We start from the raw sequence: 21,894 nt of genomic DNA on the forward strand, positions 1-21,894 counted from the left end.
CAATTCAATGTAGAGCAAGAAGGATGAGAGAAACATCTTACTGGCCAATAGATTGTTTCATTTCTCGCATTATATGAAACTCAAACTTTTCATTTTTAGGAAAGGTCAACTTTAACTTCAGTAGACAGCAATATACAAAGATTCTGTCACATAGGCTAGTTTCCATTTAGTCAGTCAACTATTTCTAGCTCTCTCAGTTGGTATAGATGCATTTACAGAACTGGCTGTGCTTTAGTCTTCTTTGTGAGCAGCTTTAGATGTGCAATGCACTTGTCAATTGTCTCCTTCTCCTTCTGTGCAGAGATGCTCTGCACCACATGCTTCTCCACCCAGTCTATCATGTGCTCTTGTTCCTTTTGACACATCATATTCTGCACAGAGATATGATAGTCCAGGCGATTCTTTACCTCCTTGTATACTCTATGCAACTGTTCCTGTTAAGTAACCTCCAAGGCCATAGCAATGTTATTCCTCTGGACATCAAAAAAGCAATGGAGCTTTAGAACCAGTGCCTGCTGTGACTTCTTCAGATCAATCACATCCTGGATTTGTTTGATGGAAGACTGTTTTGCCTCTTCCAGTTGGGCAATTTTTTGCTCATTGAGTTTATCAGCAAACTCCCTAATAGAGGCACCATATTTTTTAACTACATAGACAAGCAATCCTATTGTTGATATTGTGGAGAAAGTCTCTGGAGTTATCACGTATATTTCTTTGGAGAGTAAATATAAGATAAGCCCAGTTCTGAGCACATAGGGTCCTGTTACACCAGTTTCAGGGTAAAAGAACTGGAAGAACTCCTCAGGGATCAACCCAAAATGAACTTTTCCTCCATATTCAGGAAGAGGTGGTACAGGGGCAAGACTTGGCAGCCCTGTATGAAAGATCCTTATTGCCTGTAATACCCCTGGACTGAGGAGGGCTGCGTTCTTCAGAGAGGGTACTGCTGCAGCAGCAGCAGAAAGTACCACCCGGTAGCATCTACACAGCAGTCTTGGTGCCCCAGTAGCAGTTCTATTATTAATTTTTGAGGAAACTCCATAATATTTTCACAATTGAGTATGATGTTAGCTGTAGGGTTGTCATAAATGGACTTTATTATATTGAGGTATGTTCCCTCTATACAATTTTTGTTGAGAGTTACTTTTTTTTATCATGAATGGATGCTGAATTTTATCAAATGCTTTTTCTGCATTTATTTAGATGATCATGCGATTTTTATCCTTTGTTTTGTTAATATGGTGTATTGCATTGATTGATTTGTGGATATTGCACCATCCTTGCATCTCTGAAATAAATCCCATTTGATCATGATGTATGAATCTTTTAATGTATTGTTGAATTCGGTTTGCTAATATTTTGTTGAAAATGTTTGCATCTATGTTCATTGGGGATACTGGCCTGTGATTTCTTTCTTTTTTTTTTTTTTTGGTAGGGTCTTTGGTTTTATTATCAAGATAATGCTGGATTTGTAGAATGAATTTGGGACTTCCCTGGTGGTGCAGTGGTTAAGAATACATCTTCCAGTGCAGGGGACATGGGTTCGAGCCCTGGTCCTGGAAGATCCCACATGCCGTGGAGCAACTAAGCCTGTGTGCCACAACTACTGAGCCTGCTCTCTAGAGCCCAAGAACCATAACTACTGAGCCCATGTGCCACAACTACTGAAGACAGCGCTCCTAGCACCCTTGCTCCACAATAAGAGAAGCCACATGATGAGAAGCCCTCACACCACAACAAAGAGTAGCCCCCATTCGCCACAACTAGAGAAAGCCCATGTGCAGCAACAAAGACTAAACGCAGTCAAAAAATAAATAAATAAATAAAATAAAATTTAAAAATATATATTATTTTAAAAATTATATGTTTTAAAAAAAAGAATGAGTTAGAAGTGTTCCCTCCTCTTCAAATTTTTAGAACTCGGTTGAGAAAAATATGTGTTAACTCTTCTCTTTAAATGGTTGGTAGGTCTCCTGTGAAGCCATCTGGTTCTGAACTTTGGTTTATTGGGAATTTTTTGATTATTGATTCAATTTCAATACTAGATTTTCTATTTTTTCCTGATTCAGTTATGGAAGACTGTATGTTTCTAGAAATTTATCCATTTCTTCTAGGTTGTCCAATTCAATGTCATATAATTGTTGGTAGTATTTTCTTATGACTGTATTTCTGTGACATCAGTTGTAACTCCTCTTTCATTTCTAATTTTCTTTGTGTTCTCTCTCTTTTTTTCTTGATATGAGTCTGGCTAAAGGTTTATCAATTTTGTTTATCTTTTCAAAGAATCAGATGTTAGTTTCATTGGTCTTTTCTATTGTTTTTGGTCTCTATTTTATTTATTTCCACTCTGATCTCTATTATTTCCTTTCTTCTACTAACTTTGGGCTTTGTTTTCTGTTTTTGTTTTTTTTCTAATTTCTTTGAGTGTAAATTTAAGTTGTTCATTTGAGATTTTTTCTTGTTTCTTGAGGTAGCCTTGCATAGCTACAAACTTCCTTATTAAAACTGCTTTTGCTGCATCCCATAGATTTTGGAAAGTTGTGTTTCTATTTTCATTCATCTCAAGGTATTTTTGATTTTCTCTTTTATTTCTTCATTGACCCATTTGTTTTTTAGTAGCATGCTGTTTAGTCTCCAAGTGTTTGAGGTTTTTCCAGTTTTCTTCCTGATATTGACTTCTACTTTCATAACATTGTTGTTGGAAAAAATGCTTGATATGATTTTAATCTTCTTAAATTTATTGAGACTTGTTTTGTGGCCTAGCATGTGATCTGTCCTGGAGTATCTTCCATGTGCACTTGAATAGAATGCATGTTCTGCTGTTTTGGATGGAATGTTCTGTAGATGTCTATTAAGTCCATCTGGTCTAATGTGTCACTTAAGGCCAATGTTTCCTTACTGAGTTTCTGTCTGGATGATTTATCCATTTTTGTAAGTGGAGATATAAAGTCTCCTGCTATTATTACATACTGTCGATTTCTCCCTTTATGTCTGTTAATATTTGCTTTATGTATTTAGATGCTCTTATATTATGTCCATATATATTTACAAATGCTATATCCTCTTTATGGATTGACCTCTTTATCATGATGTAATGCCCTTTTGTCTTTTGTTATAGCCTTTGTTTTAAAGTCCCCTTTGTCTGATAGGAGTATGGCTACCCCAGCTAGCTTTCTTTTCATTTCCATTTACATAGAATATCTTTTTATATCCCCTCACTTTCAGTCCGTGTGTGTGTTTAGCTCTTAAGTGAGTCTCTCATAGGCAGCATATAGATGGGTCTTCTTTTTTATCCATTCAGCTACCCTGTGTCATTTGATTGGGGCATTTAGTCCATTTACATTCAAAGTGATTATTGAAAAGTGTGTATTTATTGCCCTTTTGTTACTTGTTTTCTGATTGTTTTTGCAGTTCTTCTCTTCTTTTTGTAGTCTCTTCCCTTGTGATTTGATGATTTTTGTTAATGTAATGTTCGGGCTCCTTTCTCTTTGTGTGTGTGTATGTATTGTAGGTTTTTGGGTTTTCGTTTCCATGAGGTATGTTTATATGTAGATTAAAAACATATGTATATATACATATGTAAATGTACATATATATTTAAGCCAATAGTTGTTTAAATTCAAACGCATTCTAAATGCTCTACATTTTTCACTCCCCCATCCAAATTTTATGTTTTCTTATGTATCCCTTAACTACTTACTGCAGTTATTGTGATTTTATGACTTTTGTCTTTTAACCTTCCTACTAGCTTTTTAAGTGGTTGATCCACTGCCTTTGTTATATATTTGCTTTTACTGGCAAGATATTTTTCCTTTGCATATAAACACATTTCTTATTATGGCCTATTATTTTCCACTTAAAGAAGATCCTTTAACATCTCTTGTAAGGCCAGTTTAGTAGTGCTGAACTCTTAGTTTTTCTTGTCTGGGAAACTCTTATCTCTCCTCAATTCTGAATGATAACCTTGCCTGAATGATATCCTAGGTTGTAGGTATTTTTCCTTTCAGTATTTTAACTATATCATGCCACTCCCTTTTGGCCAGCAAAGTTTCTGCTGAAAAATCAGCTGATTGCCTTAAGGAGTTCCTTTGTATGTGACTCTGTTTTTCTCTTGCTGCCTTTAAAATTCTCTCTTTAACTTTAAATTTTGCCATTTAAATTATGATATGCCTTGGTGTGGATGTCTTTGGGTTCATCTTGTTTGGGACTCTCTATGCTTCCTGGACCTGGATGTCTGTTTCCTACTGCAGGTTAGGGAAATTGTTCACCATTAAGTCATCTGATATGTTTTCTGCCCCTTTCTCTCTCTCTTCTCTTTCTGGAACTACTGTAATGTGAATGTTAATATTCTTGATGTTGTCCCTAAAGTCCCTTAAACTATCCTCATTTTTTCAAATTTTCTTTGTACTGTTCTGATTGGGTGATTTCTGCTATTCTCTCTTCCAGGTTGCTTATGCATTTTTCTGTGTCATTTAATCTGCTGTTGATTACCTCTAACCTATTTTTCATTTTATTTATTGTATTTTTCAACTTTGATAAGTACTTTTTAAAAAATTTTCTATTGAAATTCTCACTGTGTTCCTCTTCCAAGTCAGTGAACATTTTTGTGGCAGTTCCTTTGAGCTCTTTATCAGGTAAATTACTTATCTCCATATCATTAGTTCCCTCGCCGCACCTCCCAGGGGATTTATCTTGCTCTTTCACTTGGAACATATTCCTGTTTTCTCATTTTGTTTGACTTTTTGTGTTTCTCTCTATAAGTTAGACAAAACAGTTACCTGTCCCAGTCTTGAAGATGTGTCCTTGTGTCGGAGCATCGCTATGTAGACTGAGTGTGTCTGGTGGCTTTAGAAAGAGTGCTGGAGCTAAAGCAACCCCAGCTGGGACCTTTTCCAGTGCATGCCAAGGCCATCACCTTGGTGTGTCTGGGAAAGGGATCTGGAGCTGGAGGGGTTAAAGCCAAAGCCTGACACAGGCTGGGGCTTCTCCTGGGGTGCATCCAGGGCTGCTGCTTTGGTGGAAGGTGGCTAGAGCCAAAGCCCAACACCAGCTGGGGCTTTTCCCAGAGTGTGCTGGGAGCCACTACTTTGGCAGTGGTGTTGGAGCCAGAGCCTAGTGTGGGCTAGGGTGCATGCTGGAATAGCCATGGAAGGCTGGCTAGAGTGTCAAGCACTTTTCAATCTGATGCCTGTGTGCTGGGACTCAGAGCAAGTAAATTTGTCTGTGTGCCCTTTAAGAGTAGATTCTGTTTTCTACAGCCCTCTGGCTTTCCTGGTCCTAAGCCCTGCTGGTTTTCAAAACCAGTTAGGGGGGAGTTGTCTTTCATGTACTGATCCCAGGACTAGGGTGCCCAAAGTGGACTCTAACCTCTCACTCCTTAGGGAGGACCTCCAAGTTTGAGATATCTCCTTTCACTTTGTGTTGCCTACTGGGGGTGTGGGTCTTGACTAAATTGCTTCTCTTCCCCTCTTACCTGTCTCAGTGTGTTTTTTTTTTCTTTATGTCCTTAATTGTAGAACAGCTGTTCTGCTAGTCTTTAGATCATTCTCAGAGAGACTTTTTATATACAAACTTGTAGTTTTGATGTGTCAAAACTAGGAGGCGGTGAGCTCACAGTCTTCCTTCTCTACCATCTTGATCCTGCCTCAGTGTGTCTATGTTGAAATGCTAGGAGGACTACTTAACTAGTTTATTAAGCTCCTTTTCTCAGAAAAAAAAGTCCTATTACATTGTATTTAGTTTCCCACTGTAAATTTGTCCCCAGATTCTCTCTTTCCGAGTATTTACATTCTGGTATGTAAGACACAGGATACAAAGTTATTTTTCAACATTTTGAGTTTGTCCTGTTCTAAACATGTAAAATGATGAGGGAACTTCACATCTCAACTACTTACCCAAGGAATACCCAAGATTTTGTTTCATCTGTTTGTTTGTTCAGCTATTGCTTTCATTGAGCCCTATCAGTTGTTTGGTTACCTGAAATCCTCTTACCAGCAGCTCTACGGTTTGATTTTTTGGTCAATTCCCTGAGTAAATTTAGGTGTATTGCCCAATGAGAAAATGATGCCTCCCTCATTCTCACCTAACAAAAGAAGGAGTCATGCCAGTCCAAGTTATTGTAAATTGAGACAGGGTATAAAAATCCTGAAGTGATTCTAGCACCTAGAGATGAGTTATCTGTCTTACCTTGAAGCCCTGAAACTTCTGAGTATTTTGCTTAGCTACAGAGGTTGTGGCCAGCACCATGGACTGTAGGCCGCTAATAACCCATATAATTTTGTTGCATATACAAATTACAGTCATTTGTAGAGTATTATAAAAATATTTTATTTTTTATGTTTAAAAACCTATAAATTTATTGTTTGTTAGTATAAATATTTTATTATGAATTTGTTTTTTATGTTCATCCTTTATATCCTGGAATCACTACAGCATAAACTATTATATAAGCTCAGCTATATGGATCAACTATCCTTACCCAACTACTTGAAAATATCTAATGTATTGATGGTTTTTATTTTAGGCTTTTCTCAAAGCAGATTCAAATGTTATTTTCTACCTTTTCCAGTCTTTGGACATTTTAACATTATTGCTTTACAAGAATCTCCTTCATCTTAAATAGCTATAAATTATTAGTCCATTAATTGGATGTGATAAAGAACTTCCATCAGTTAAAAATATAAATCTTATTGACACAGGGACACAAGAATTATTCATTTGAATATTGCCAACTATTACCCTTCACACATACATCAGAAAGCTGTGTTCTCACTCTCTAATTTAAATGCAATTGATAATTAAAATGTAATCTTAAAGTGTGATCAGAATGTATATTTCTGTAAATTATTTAAGTCACAAACATCAGAGGACTATATAACTAAAATGGCATATATTTCACACATGATGAATAAAAATTTATATTTCCAGGTATCAGCAGAAAAAAAGCAAATATGTACTTTATACAGATGTAAATTAAAATCTAGCAATCCTTTCACCAAAGGACATGTCCGCAGGATATTTCAAATCATGAAGTGTGTGGGTACACTCATTAACTCATGGGAATTAACCATCTGGCACATGATATCCTCACTGGTTTGAAAGAAAAATAGGTCTTTTTAAACAAAACGCTCTCCATTCAGTATGCAGAACAGTCATTAATAGAATACTCACTGTTGGGTTGAAACACAAGGAAATAAGATCTGGGGCATAGAACAAGTCATCCTTAAAAAGTTATTAGAATACCAGTGACATTGATAAAAGACCACACAACAACATTTTGCCTAACCAAAGATTTGACAACAAATAAGACAGCTGTATATGAAATAGAGGTTCTACTCACTACCAGCTACAGGAGTTTATATTACAGGTCCATCTGCTAACTATATAACTATCTGTGTACTTATACCTATAATAATACCTATATAGCTACTTATATGCCTGTAGTAGGATTCTATAGATTAACATCTGCTCCTTCCACCCACGGACCTAGCTTTGGAAAACTGTGCTCTGTTGATTGAACCTAAAATGTACCTGTGCTAATAAGCAGTCCAATTTTATTTGAATCTCTCTAGTACTACACTACCAACCAAAGCAGCAACCTAACTCTTTCTCACCCCAAATAAATGGAATAGGTATAAATGTTTATAAATGTAAAATAATTTACCTTAAAATTCCCATATTAAGACACAGTACACTGTAACTCTGAGTAATATAAATTATGGAATTTTATATACACTATTAATTAAAAACCACAAAAATTAAACATTTGGTCTATTACAAAACCAATTCTTATTACTCTATAATAGGGAGTCACAGTAGGGGGATGTCATCATCTGTTTTATAAGCATTACTTAGGTGCCTCCTATGTATTCAAGCTTCCATTTTGAGGCTCAAAGAGAATATAAAAGAAGTAAAGTATGTTGCCCAGGAACTTACCATGTAATTAGGGCAGAAACCTACACATATATGAGTCAACTTGGAAAAAATTCTAAGGCTACATGCAAGTTTAAGAGAGTATATATTATGATAAAATAAAATACCAAAGTGTAAGTAAGGTAAACTTAATAAGCAAATGCTTCTTATACCCAGTGAACCTTAATATGAGCTTTGAAAGAAGAGGACACTTTGGGTTGAAGGATAGCAAATAGAAGAATTATAAGAGAATAGGTAAGGACTGGAGGAGAGAAAATTACTTCCCTTGTTAGAATAGAAGACCCTGTAGGAAGAGTGAAAGGTGAGTTGGGAAAGATACATTGGGGTTAATGGAGATCCTGATATCTGCATAATGGATTTGAAGAAATAGGAAGTCACTGTAAATTCATGAGCCAAGCGGCACTGTGACAGAGAGCTCCTGGAAGCAATATACAAACTGGAGTCCAATAGAAAGAGACTGAATATAAAAGGCATGAGGACAAGGCAGTTCATATTTGATTTTATATAAATGGGCAAGATCCCATGGCTCCCAAACATTCACAGGCTAATCCGTGGAATAAACTACATACCACGTGATCAGAAGGGAAAATAGGGAACATATAAGAGGAATAAAAAGACAGGCCTCTTCCCAACCTTGACTATCCTCACAGTACTTGCTTATTATTATATGAAAAGTCTACTTTTCACCCTGCTTTGAATGCTTAAATGAGCCCAGTATTTCAGTTAAGTCCTGAACCTCCAAAATTCATCTGGGTTCATATCACATTCCATCCTAGTTATACTACTCCTCCTTTCTTGGTTCCCTCAAACCCTCTCTCCATTTAGTGTGACTTTTCCAAACCCCACTTTCATTTTGAGTGTTTATGTTGGCTCTCACTCCCTTACTGGAGTAATACTCTGATTTTGATCTTACCATCCCAACTCTCACCTTAGAGCCTTTCCTCTAATTGGAAGCCTCAACTTCTGAGCACCATACACACTTGAGATTGGGGTCCTTGTCTACTGTGTGCCCAATTATATCTTATATCTAGCTGGCTTTACACAAATAATTAAAATCTGAAGATTATAGCAAAAAGGGAATTTGGACTGTCTGTGATACCAAATCCACTTTTAAAAATATATTTATTTTATTAATCATTCTAGCCTCCTATGTCCTCAAACTAGAGGAGTTTTATACTGTTTCTGGAACCAAATTTATTAATTCACAGAGCTTCAGACAAAGCCCTCCACTTTTGGAATTCAGAGCAGTGCCCTATGATAATTGCTTCACAAGCTAAGACGTGGAAAGTTTTGTAACCACACAGAAGATTGAGATTATCTTCACACTTACCTACTTGACACCTCATTTGGTGTAAATCTGAAGGACAGTTTCGTACAGAACGCCACATGGCTCACTGTCCAAATTCCTAACGAAAGCTTCTTTAAGCGAGACTTCCTCCCCTTGCATTTTGTGCTTTTCCTTGGAGAATTCCCCCCCCAAACACTTACAAGGTGAGATACATTTTAGGTACTGAAATATGTCAAGTCTTAACCCCAGGTGGTATGACTATAGGCATTTCACAATTGAGAAAAATCATGAATTTTTAATAATTTTGCTGGTGACAATTGTCTTTTCTTATTGTTGTTAGATTATTCTTTTCCCTCCCACTCACATTTTTATACCATTCTTTAACTCCAGTTTTAAAACAAAACACCACAACTTTTGAAAACACAGTTGGAAGCATTTGACCACTTGGTACACAGAACTGCCTAGCAGTAGCCCCTCCCCACCCCCTTGCTAAACGTCCTAGATTGGGCATGAACTTTAAAATCTCAGGGGACTTCCCTGGTGGTCCGGTGGGTAAGACACCACACTCCCAATGCAGGGGGCCTGGGTTTGATCCCTGGCTGGGGAACTAGATCCCACATGCATGCCACAACTAAGAGCCCACATGCTGCAACTAAGAGTCTGCATGCCACAACTAAAAAGTCTGCATGCCACAACTAAGACCTGGCGCAACCTAAATAAATAAAATAAAATCTCAGATACAGAGACAATTCTACCAGGTGCTGGCTGTTCTGGAGTGGATATAAAAAGCAGTGCTCTGAATACCACATTAGAGGCAGGAATTTTGAAGGCTGAAAACCCACCCTCCTTTATTAAATAATTCATTTATTCAACCACCACTTACTTGTACTTTTAAGAACCAAAAAGAATTTTTTCCTGCAAGGTATTTTTTAATAGACTTTAATTTTTAGAATGGTTTAAGGTTCATAGCAGTATTGAGCAGAAAGTATAGAGATTTCCCATACACCCTCTGCCCCAATCCATACATGGCTTCCCCCATTATCAATATCCCCCACCAGAGGTAAGTTTACAACTGATAAACCTACATCAACACATCTTTATTACCCAGAGTCCATAGTTTATATTAGGGTTTACTCTTGGTGTAGTACATTTTATGGGTTTAGTCACATATATAGTGACATGAATCCACCATCATAGTATCATACAGTACAGTTTCACTGCTCTAAAAACCCTCTGTGCTCTGCCTATTCATCTGCCCCTCACCCCCACCCCTGGCAACTATTGATCTTTTTACTATCTCCAAAGTTTTGCCTTTTCCAGAATGTAATATAGCTGGAATCATACTGCAAGATGTTTTTTAATTTATCCTTTCCACACCTCCATGTGTGAGTGTGTGTGTGTGTATGTGTGTGTGTAGCAACAGGCTAATAGTATAATGTAACACCAGCCTCCCCACTTCAGCTCTGATGACATTGAGAAATAGCAAAACAGAGATTATCTTACTCATTTGGAGCAGAAGCAAAAGACATATTATTAAATAATGGAAGACCTTGGATTGCTGAGCTTATAGTACATCCCTGATACTCACTGCTCTGCCCAAAATTAAAAACTGTCCTTTAGTAGAAAAATGATAAATGGGTTTGCTAGTGCCCTGTCATGCTGACAGAAACTGTTATCCAGGTAAAAAAATAATCATTTTATGCAAAGAATGACCCATCCCCAAGCGACTGCCTAATTACTGTGCCCCAGATTTCAAATAATGATGAGAACTATCAAGATCCCTTCCAAGAATTGATATCCACTTTAATCAGGGGTTTCAACCTAGATGTGGTACAGTTTTCTGTATCTTTATCCTTTTTAGCAATTAAGATAATCTGGATGTAAGGGCTGGCAGGGATGAATCCACCTGAGTCCCCCAAGTGATTGAGCTTGTCAAGCAAATGTACAGATAGGGCTAAGCCAAAGGTTTTATAGAAATCTCCTGTAGATCCACCAGGGCCAAGAACTTTCTCTTGGGGAAGATTTTTAATTACTTCACCTATTTCTGAAAGTAAAGGGGAATCAAGTAATTCCCCAGTCTTCTGCAAATCACCTAGACAACTTGGAAGGAATGAGAACTGTTTATCTGTTCATGATATTGGGTTCTAATTTCTATATCACTTTTCATCTTATTTTTGACATAACTTACTAAGGAGCCCTGGGCCTGTGTTTGTCTTTTTCTCCTTTGGGCACCTAACTTCTATCATAGTTAAGAGTTTATTGTCAAAGCTCTCATCCTCCCACTAGTGTAGGTATTGCCTAGCTGAGTGATGGATATCTTCACTTTATGTATTATGAGTGAGCTCAGAGTTGGTGGGTTGAAGGAAAAGTTTGCTTATGACTTTTGGCAGAGGTTATCCTCCAAGTCTGGATTCTGCCTTTATTTCCGAGAAAGGTTGTTTTCTCAATCAACCTTTCCCATGTATATTTTTTTATTGAACAGAGAACAGGAGTCACAAAATTGAAACAAGAGAGCAGACAACAATGTTCAAGAAAACAAACAGCTATCATAAATCCTTTTGGAAAATAGCTGTATACAAGTAAATCTGACAAATGAAATATAGATTATTAATTTTCACACCAGTAGAAACATTTTAACTGTGGTTAATTTGTGTCATCCAGTGTGTTTTATGACAATTTTGGGAGCTAGACCAGGTAATCCATTTTACAAAATCTACTTTCATTCATCTAAAGACCCTGAAAGCTTCATGTAATAAACATTTTATTTCACTAAGAAGACACTCACTTTGATAAATTAGGAGTTTCTCAAGTGACAATGTTTGAAGAGATTTTTAAAAAATCTTTAAAGTAGATCATAACTAGATCTAAATCCAACCAAGCTATAACTATACAAGACACTAAGATTCATTTTTATAGGTTTTCCCCCTCAATAAATTAGTGGCAAGCCTTGTAGCCCTTGATTTAAAAGAATCTATCTTTCAAAATACAGTATTATCTATTTCAAAGTTTAGGTCCCCATTCAAGTATTTCATAGCACATCAGACATTTTTATTTATTGTCAAACATTGTTATTTTCATTTTTTTTAATCTTCAACTTTCACATTCAATCCTAACTTCTTAAAGTCGTGTCACATTTTACGTTTTAAGTTTTGCATTATTATATAGACTCTCAAGCTTAAACTCCTTCTAGCTATTTATTTGTTATGTATTTTTATGATCATTATTAATAAAATTAATTGAATTCTGTAACATTTTAAAGTAAATTTTAATGAACTTCTTCAGATACTTCGCATTGGGCCTCCAAAATTTGTTCTGTGTTTTCCAAGTTGTTTAGACAGCAACTTGATCAATATGGTAATTTTCTGGAAACTCTCTTCTTATTATTGTTGATTATTTTTAATTAACTCAAATTTAGTTCCTAATCTGTTATAATCCTTAGCGATGCATGGCACAAGTATGTCTTTTCCTAGTAAGCTAGCATTGATAGTAGAATTTCTGGGCTCTGTTCTCCTATTTAGACCTAGGAAAGCGCTAGCATTGATAGTAGAATTTCTGGGCTCTGTTCTCCTATTTAGACCTAGGAAAGTGCTAATTATTTGTCGCCCTTGGTGCAGAAGGGAAAATTAAAAGACTTGCAGTGCACTTCTTCATAAACTTGGAATTTTGCCCTTCATCAAAGACCTTGAAGAAGAAGAGGTTGGACTGTCTTTGCTAGAAATGCCAGTTTATAGTTCTGGTGACCAATGACCTTAGATTTTTCCAGATATATACTATTTGAAATACTCTGTCCCGTTGTCTGATAATATGTCTTTAATTTTGATTTAGAAAATATGATCACTGCTGTCTGACTTATCATCAGAACCTACTCTTAAAGTACAATTCCCCAAAGTTCCTCACTCTCCAAACCTCATCTAGGACAGAACCATGTAACACTTACTAATTTATAGAAGGCCACTAAGTTCCAAGAAAGAGAAAAATCCAAATGTGCCTTTTAGTAAGGTAGTCCTTGCTCATCATAGAACTTCTTGGGAGCTAACAAATCTAGGTGCTGTATAATAATCATAACTTACATTCATAAAGTTTTTTTTTTTTAAACTTATTTATTTATTTTTGTCTGCGTTGGATCTTCATTGCTGAGCATGGGCTTTCTCTAGTCACAGCGAGCAGGGTCTACTCTTCATTGTGGTGCGCGGGCTTCTCATTGCGGCGTCTTCTCTTCTTGTGGATCACGGGCTCTAGGTGCATGGGCTTCAGTAGTTGTGGCTAGCAGACTCTAGAGCCCAGGCTCAGTAGTTGTGGCCCATGGGCTTAGTTGCTCTGCGGCATGTCGGATCTTCCCAGACCAGGGATCGAACCCATGTTCCCTGCATTGACAGGTGGATTCTTAACCACTGCACCACCAGGGAAGTCCTTCATGAAGCTTTTATAGTTTATAACACACTATCAGCTCACCTAAGCCTCACATCTCTTTGAGACAGATATTATGACCCCCAGTATACAAAGGAGTATATTACTTAACTCTAGCAATTAAGTCCAAAACTTGGACTCTCCTCTTCTCCTCGCTGCTCTTCCGTGACCCCACAGTTCTTTCTGGATTATACTTCTTTGTGTATTGCAGACAATGGTTATGAACATGCAGTGACCCTTTCCTGAAGCAGGAAGTTTGCATAAATAGCCTGGCCCAGTGTCTGCACAACATCTCAATTAAAAAAAAAACAAAAATAGCAACTCAAATCCATTCTCTCTGACAATAAGGCAGATTCTCTCTGACAATAAGGCAGATCTTTGTTTTGAGTTTCCTTAAAGAGCACTGTAGTAGTTTCACACAGTTCTTCACATAGAAAACTTTCTTAGATTTTTCTCCTTAGACACTACATTCTTCCCCTAGAATTTCAAACTCAAAGCTCCTGCTAAAACCTTTTTCTATCCCTGACCATCCCCCTCGACCCCCATAATCTTTATGATGTCTTTCTATTGCTTTTCTCTTCACCCCTCACTTCCTCCATCTCTCCTGTCATCTCTTCCCATCACTAAAGCTTTTTTTATCCACCAACCTGCCTAGTGGGCCACTGAAAGTATTGAAAGATTCCTGAAAGTCTTGTTTTTTCTTACTCTTACAGGTTTTCTCCGAAGAAAATCTTGTTGAGAGTCCCTCTCAATAACAGTAGTACTTTGTAGGAGGGAACAAAGAGAGGAGATTTAACATTTGGGGAGTGTTTATTTTATGCCATGTCCTGATGGGCAGTGTGAAGTGGTAGAAAACTAGATTTAGATTAAGATTGCTCCACCTACCAGCTATGTGATCTTGGGCAAGTTGTTTATTTTCTATTTTGCCTCAGTTTCACTCGTAATACTGTTTTGAGAATGAAAAGATATAATGTATGCCATTTGCCTGGTGTATAGACACTAAATAAAGTGTATTTTTGTAATGGCATAAAGTAAATTTTGCAAAAGAGGAAAATGAGTTTTTCAGAAATTTAATACTGAACCTAGGTCACAAAGCTCCTAAATAACAAGGCCAAAAAGAGAGCTCAGTGGATACCAAGTGACCAGGAACAGTGTGTTGACACTACATTCATTTAGTGCAGGAGGTGTTCAGTAGTGAACTTCCCATATGGAGAGTTAATTTTTGCCAAAGATCTACCTTTCTGCAACTTCAACCAAGAAGTTTTCATTTGGGTTTTGATCAGCAGTTCACATATTTGATCATCAATATTACTTCTGTTCTCCCTTCTGCCTCATGACAACAAAAGTGCACGCAGTTACATATGATAGGACAACTGAATTCAGTACTATTTTTCTTGTCACAGTTCTGCTTTCTCTGACAGCTTGAAAGTTATGATTGTCTGGACAATTTTCAAAATATTTAAAACAAGCTTTCATTTCAACTGAAGAGAAATCAATCACTTCATCTGAACTGATAGGAATAGCAGGGCTCCTGGAGTTTCCTTTATGCCTAGAACAAGGTCAAAATACAGAATGTTCTTGTTTGACTTAACTGCCTTCAAATATACTTAATAGTATCTATTTTATAAAGATTATTTGTTGCTAAACCCATTGATATTTACATTTTTTTAAACATCTTTATTGAAGTATAATTGCCTTACAATGGTGTGTTAGCTTCTGCTTTATAACAAAGTGAATCAGTTATACATATACAATATGTTCCTTTTCTCTTTCCTCTTGCATCTCCCTCCCTCCCACCCTCCCCATCCCACCCCTCTAGGTGGTCACAAAGCACGAGCTGATCTCCCTGTGCTATGCGGCTGCTTCCCACTAGTTATCTATTTTACATTTGGTAGTGTATATATGTCCATGACACTCTTTTACCCTGTCACATCCCACCCCACCCCCTCCCCATATCCTCAAGTCCATTCTCTAGTAGGTCTGTGTCTTTATTCCCGTCTTGCCACTAGGTTCTTCATGGCCTTTTTTTTTTTTTTCCCCTTAGATTCCGTATATATGTGTTAGCATACTGTATTTGTTTTTCTCTTTCTGACTTACTTCACTCTGTATGACAGACTCTAACTCCATCCACCTCATTACAAATACCTCCATTTCATTTCTTTTTATGGCTGAGTAATATTCCATTGTATATATGTGCCACATCTTCTTTATCCATTCATCTGTCGATGGACATTTGGTTGCTTCCATGTCCTGGCTATTGTAAATAGAGCTGCAATGAACATTTTGGTACATGACTCTTTTTGACCTATGGTTTTCTCAGGGTATATGCCCAGTAGTGGGATTGCTGGGTCGTATGGTAGTTCTATTTGTAGTTTTTTAAGGAACCTCCATACTGTTCTCCATAGTGGCTGTATCAATTTACATTCCCACCAACAGTGCAAGAGTGTTCCCTTTCCTCCACACCCTCTCCAGCATTTATTGTTTCTAGATTTTTTGATGATGGCCATTCTGACCGGTGTGAGATGATATCTCATTGTAGTTTTGATTTGCATGATATTTACATTTTTAAAACATCTTTATTGGAGTATAATTGCTTTACAATGGTGTGTTAGTTTCTGCTTTATAACAAAATGAATCAGCTATACATATACATATACATATATCTCCATATCTCCTCCCTCTTGCGTCTCCCTCCCACCCTCCCTATCCCACCCCTCTAGGTGGTCACAAAGCACTGAGCTGATCTCCCTGTGCTATGCAGCTGCTATATTTACATTTTTTAAACTACAAGGCAAGACAAATTTGATCAAGAACAATTTTCTTGAAAGCAATTTAAAATCCATTGATAATAATAAATGCTTTTATTGAACATGCTCTCCTCAACACCTCAAGTTTTTGATCAAGAAAATGGATGTCAGTCTTAGGCAAACTTTAAAACACTTAAAATTTGACTCAACCATTTCTCTCCTCAACTTTTGAACTCAATGTGTTATGGCACATTTATTTTTTCTTCTCTGACAGTAAGACTTTATTATTATGTAGGTGCATTTATCATAAGATCTTATTCCTCTCAGAGCTCTTTGACTTTCAAAAGAGGACAACAAAAAAGTCTATGTTTAATTCAAGTAATAGATGGTACCAAAAGAGACTAAGCATTTTGAAAGCATTAACAGTTTAAAAAGGACTTTTACATATGGTATCACTTTTGTTTCTCTGGGTAGCCATATGTAGATGGTATTATTATTCTTTTATCCCTTTTTTTCCGAATAAGGATACTGACACCTCAGAGATAAAATGAGTTGTCCATGTGGTCAAATAGTTCAAATACAGACCTTCTTACCCCAGAGACCATACTCTTCTCACTATATACTGATCAGCCTCCCCTCACATGAAATGTCATTTCCAGACACTAGTGGGTGAAGCACAGGTGAACTTGAGAACAAAACAATGCAATCAATAACAAAACAATGCAATCAAAACAAAACAATCAATAAATAGATTCATAAATAGTGGAAAATTCTATGTTGATACTACCCATGGTGCATCCATCCAAGAGTTGTTTTGTTACACTTAAATCAGAAAATAACAGAACTGTGGTCCTGCCAGAGAGAGGTAGAAGATGACATGAATGTTTGGGACTTCTTTTGCTCTGCAAGGAAAATATTTGTTGAGCAGGTTCTTCTAGGGTTACCTAGAAGAAATGAGAAGCTGACATAATAAAACAATACCTACAGTTAGCTAGCTTTATTTGACAGATTAGGGAGCTAGGATGTGATCAGGATACAGGTTGACCTCTGAGATTATTGTGACAAATAAACTCAATTCCTCTCTTTTCTTCTTCTTTATTCCCTCATCTCCATTCTCTATGATAAAACAAAGATTTTGTCTAGAATTCTGAAATAGCATTTTATTATAAAATTTCTACAAACTCTATGCAGAAAATTTTTCAAATACAGAAAAATAAAGTACGCAAACCACCTTACATCCCACTACCCAGAGATAATCACAGTTAACATATCAATACACTATACAGTTGACCCTTGAACAACACAGGTTTGAACTGCACAGATCCACTTACACGCAGATTTCTTTCACTAAATAAGTTCTAAAGTACTATAGGATCCATGGTGGATGAATCTGAGGATTCAAAAACATGGATATGAAGGGCTTATAAAGTTATACACGGATTTTCAACTTCAAGGAAAGTTGGAGCCCTGTGTTGTTCAATGATCAACTGTATATCTTTCAAGTAGCTGTTTTCTTTAAAATATTACATTACACATATAGTTTTATATATAATTGTTATCAGTATAGTGTACCTTTTCACTTACAGAAATTTGGGTTAAATTGATTGAATATATGGTCCAAATTTTTCATGCCATCCTGTGTTCATTCTTGTTCTTGTACCTTCACACACTGACCCTCGGCTTGGCCATGTGACTTGCTTAGGCCAGTGGACTACAGCACATTTGTAGCAAACAGATCCAAGTCAACAGAATTTCCCTTCAGACCTCTTTATAGACTTTGAGAGGTGGTTGTTTTAAGCAAATAGATTTGGGGGTAGCTTATTAGGCAGCAATAGTTAACTGATACAACATTCTGTAATAGATACACACACATGCTAAATTTATTCTTCGCCCTTCTATTATTCTATACAGATCAACCAGAGTGATTGTCTTAAAATGGAAATAAAATCATGTTATTTCCTTTGTAAAACATTTCAGTCACTTCCTCACTGCTTTGGAATACAATCCAATCAACTCAGCATGGCCTGTAAGCCCTGGGTAATCCACTCTTGCCACTCATCCAGCCTTATTCCTTGGTTCCTCCCCTTCATGCACAACACTCCAGCCACACGGGTCTTTTTAAAATGTCTCTTCCCCACAGAGCCATTGTACAGGGTGTTCTCTCAACCTGGAATGCTGACTGTATGCCACTGCTCATCCAACAGCTCTGATTTTAAATATCATCAACTCAGAAAAAGCTTTCTTGGTGATACTATCTAAAGAAGTGTCCTTCAACCTACAGTTATTTTCATCCTCACATTTCTCTCTTAGCACTTGTCACAATAATAAACACTTATTGGCTTAGTTGCTTCTTGTCTATCTACCTTTCTTGGTCATGAAATCAATGAGGACAGGGTCATGTCTGTTTTATTCACTGTGCTATCCCCAACTTCTATCTGAATATTCGGAAACCTGTGGGTTCAACATATTTTGGGTAAATGTATGAAAATTTATACCAAAATTAAATTTAAAAATACCCTATTTTTGGACATACAGGCAGTTTTTATATGTATATATTTGACACATATTCTACATATTTATCAAAGCTTTTAAAAATCAGCAAGAAAAAATGTTCAACATGATAAATGTAATGAACACTGCTGTGTGTTATACATGAAAGTTGTTGAGGGTAAATCATAAGCATTCTCATCACAAGGCAAAAAATTTTTTTTTCGATTTCTTTAATGTTGTATCGGTATAAGATGATACATGCTCACTAAACTTACTGTGGTAATCATTTCATGATGTATGTAAGTCAAAACATTATGCTGTGCACCTTAAACTTATACAGTACTGTACATCAATTATATCTCAATAAAACTGGAAGGAAAAAAATCAATGAGAAAAAAAGATGGAAACCCAAAAGAAAATCAGAGAAGAATATGACAGGCAATTTCATTAATTAAAAAAAGAAATACAGATGAATAAAAGCATATATATAAATGTCATACCTCAATAGAAATGAAAAGTAAAATGTTATACAAAACATTATCTAACATTATTTATAGTTCGAAAAATGTAAACAATTACATTACAACAATTCAAGAATAAGCACTCCTAAACCCAGGTGACTCAAGCATAGATGGATATAATTTTTCTGGAGGCTTCATACACATGAGATATCATGTGTATTAAAAGTATGCAATTCTTTGACCTTACAATTCCACTTCTGGGAAGTTATCTTAAGGAAACAGTAATGAAAGGTTACCACCATTGTAAAACCTATCCATATACCGATGAAGTGACAGCCAAGACTCTGCCCTGCACTGGTCACTTTCTTGTGCATATTTCTTTATTTACTAGGTGTTTTTTCTCCCAGGACACAGGATTTGCGATGCATTCTCACCTCTGTTAAGCCTCCTTTTTAATATTTTTTTGGAAAAAAAAAAAGCTTTATTGTCCTACTAATGATTACCTACTTTCCATAGTCTCCTAAAGAGTCAGTCACTTGGATAATATTGGAAGGCATAATAGGTTCAACTCCATAGAACAAAACCTAATTACTCAACTTCCTAGAGTCTCAAAATACTTAATGGGGATTTTAAAATGATATTGTATGTGAAATTGCTTTGTCAATTCTAGTTGATGGTTTTACCAAAATTTTTGTAGTGGATTCTTCACCCAGATCTCTGATGTCTCCTTTTATAGTCATCTTTATTAAGAATTCTTGTACTTAAATGTTGGCATACCCCAGGATTCTGTTCTTAGCTTTCTTTTACTTTCAAAATATATATAATCCCTGAGCTGATTTTATCTACTATAATACCTTCAAACAGCATTTATTATTGATGGTTCCCAATTTATGTTACTGTCCATCAATGTTCTGGTTCTGCTCTTTTCTTCTAGGCATATATATAAGATTGTGCTTTCCTACTCCTTTGAAGTTACACATGCCTGTGTGACTTTCTTTGGCCAGTATAACTTTAACCAGAAGAGACATGTGTGACTTCCAGGCAGAAGTCTCTAAAAGACAGTGTGCAATTTTATTGATACAAAGTTCTCTCCTATTCAAGGACCAGTCACTTTCCAATTGATAAAGTCTCCTTTATCTGATGTCTTTAAGTAAGCGTTAGAGAGATATGTAACATCAGCAGAAAATAAAACTGTTGTTTTTAAGTCACTGTTTTATGGATGTTTGTTACTGCAGCAGAACTCACTGACACTGCCTCAATTCCATTTTATTTTTCAGCCTGGACGTCTATACTCTGATGCTCCACAGACAAAGTATAACATAATCTTCCCTTCAAATTGATTATCCTCTGGTGTCCTCCATATCTGTTAATGGAACTTCTGTACAATTAGTTGTCCTGGGATTCATCTTAGTCCTTCTCTATTACACCCACATCTAATCAGTTATGGAACCCATTCATTCTATCTCCTAAGTACCTTCATATGAAGCTCCACAGTCTGTTTTAACTGGTGCTACCTTGACTCATGCCATAGTTATTACAAATCATTCCCAATTAGCTTCCAGTTCATCTGCTTAGCACCCTTCCAATCTGTCGTCCACACAACAGCAGCATGTTTAAGCTTCCTAAAACTTAAAAGTGATCAAATCACTTCTCAACCTAAAATGATTCAAGCTATTACCTCTGGCTACCTTTCAACTCTTATTTCTCTCTCACAGACTTTATGCTCCAATCATACTAAACTCCTTGGATGAATATGTCCTATTATTTCCTACATTAATGCCTTTGTCTTTGCTTTTCTCAAACATTTCTATGTCAAATCCCTAGCATTCGAGTATTCTGAAGATAAACATACAGTTTTAGCTACTTCTTGGATGGTGTAACTGAGCAAGTGGGCTCGTTTCACACTGTTCAATGGAAAGTCCAAATACCAAGGCAACGGCCTTTTGCAGAGAGAAAAGGCTTTAAAGTAGAGTGGCCAAGCAAAGAGACAGAAGGCAAGGCTCAGTTCTGTCTCCCCAATCAGCTTTTGTGTGGGATATTTATTGTGGGAGGAGGGAATAAGAGGGTGTTGGGACTAAGAAATGATTGGTAGGAGGGTAAAGAGAAGTGTTAAGAGTCTTCTGAGCAGGTGCAACTGTCTTTCAAGTCTCTTCATGGGTTGTATGTGTAAATTCAGGGGGGTCCATGTGTTTAAGGCAGTAAATTTTCAGCCCATGACATCTAAAATTCACTGATCATTCTAGTCCTTAAATACATCTGAGTGATGTTCAGTCAAAGGAAGATGTCAGCAGCTGTTTTCTCATCTGTAGTTTTCCTATTTTTCTGCAAACTAAGCTAAAGGATCTTAATTAATCATCTTTTGCCTTATTTTAACCCGGTGGGTATGAGCATACAGTTTCAAAGGTAGAGTGATTTGTCTTGAAAAATTAGCTAAGAATGGGGAAAAAAATCCACCAACTCATGTTTTATTAAGAAAATATTGTCTGTGTATCTGTAGACTTTAAATATTTTTTAAATCACTGTTCATCTTAGAATTCTCAATGTGGAACTGAAAACTAAAACTGTAAGT

General features: G+C 36.5%; 1 protein-coding gene across 1 annotated transcript in view; it reads right to left on the minus strand.

The window, feature by feature from the left end:
- Positions 1-212: 212 nt before the first annotated feature.
- Positions 213-21,894, minus strand: part of LOC118883339 (ATP synthase F(0) complex subunit B1, mitochondrial-like) — a 32,168-nt gene continuing 10,486 nt past the window's right edge. The window contains 1 exon segment of the mRNA XM_036830068.1: positions 213-1,014. Within this exon segment, the coding sequence (XP_036685963.1) occupies positions 213-1,014 (802 nt within the window).

This window comes from Balaenoptera musculus, chromosome 17 (genome assembly GCF_009873245.2).
Source record: "Balaenoptera musculus isolate JJ_BM4_2016_0621 chromosome 17, mBalMus1.pri.v3, whole genome shotgun sequence".
Classification (NCBI taxonomy): domain Eukaryota; kingdom Metazoa; phylum Chordata; class Mammalia; order Artiodactyla; family Balaenopteridae; genus Balaenoptera; species Balaenoptera musculus.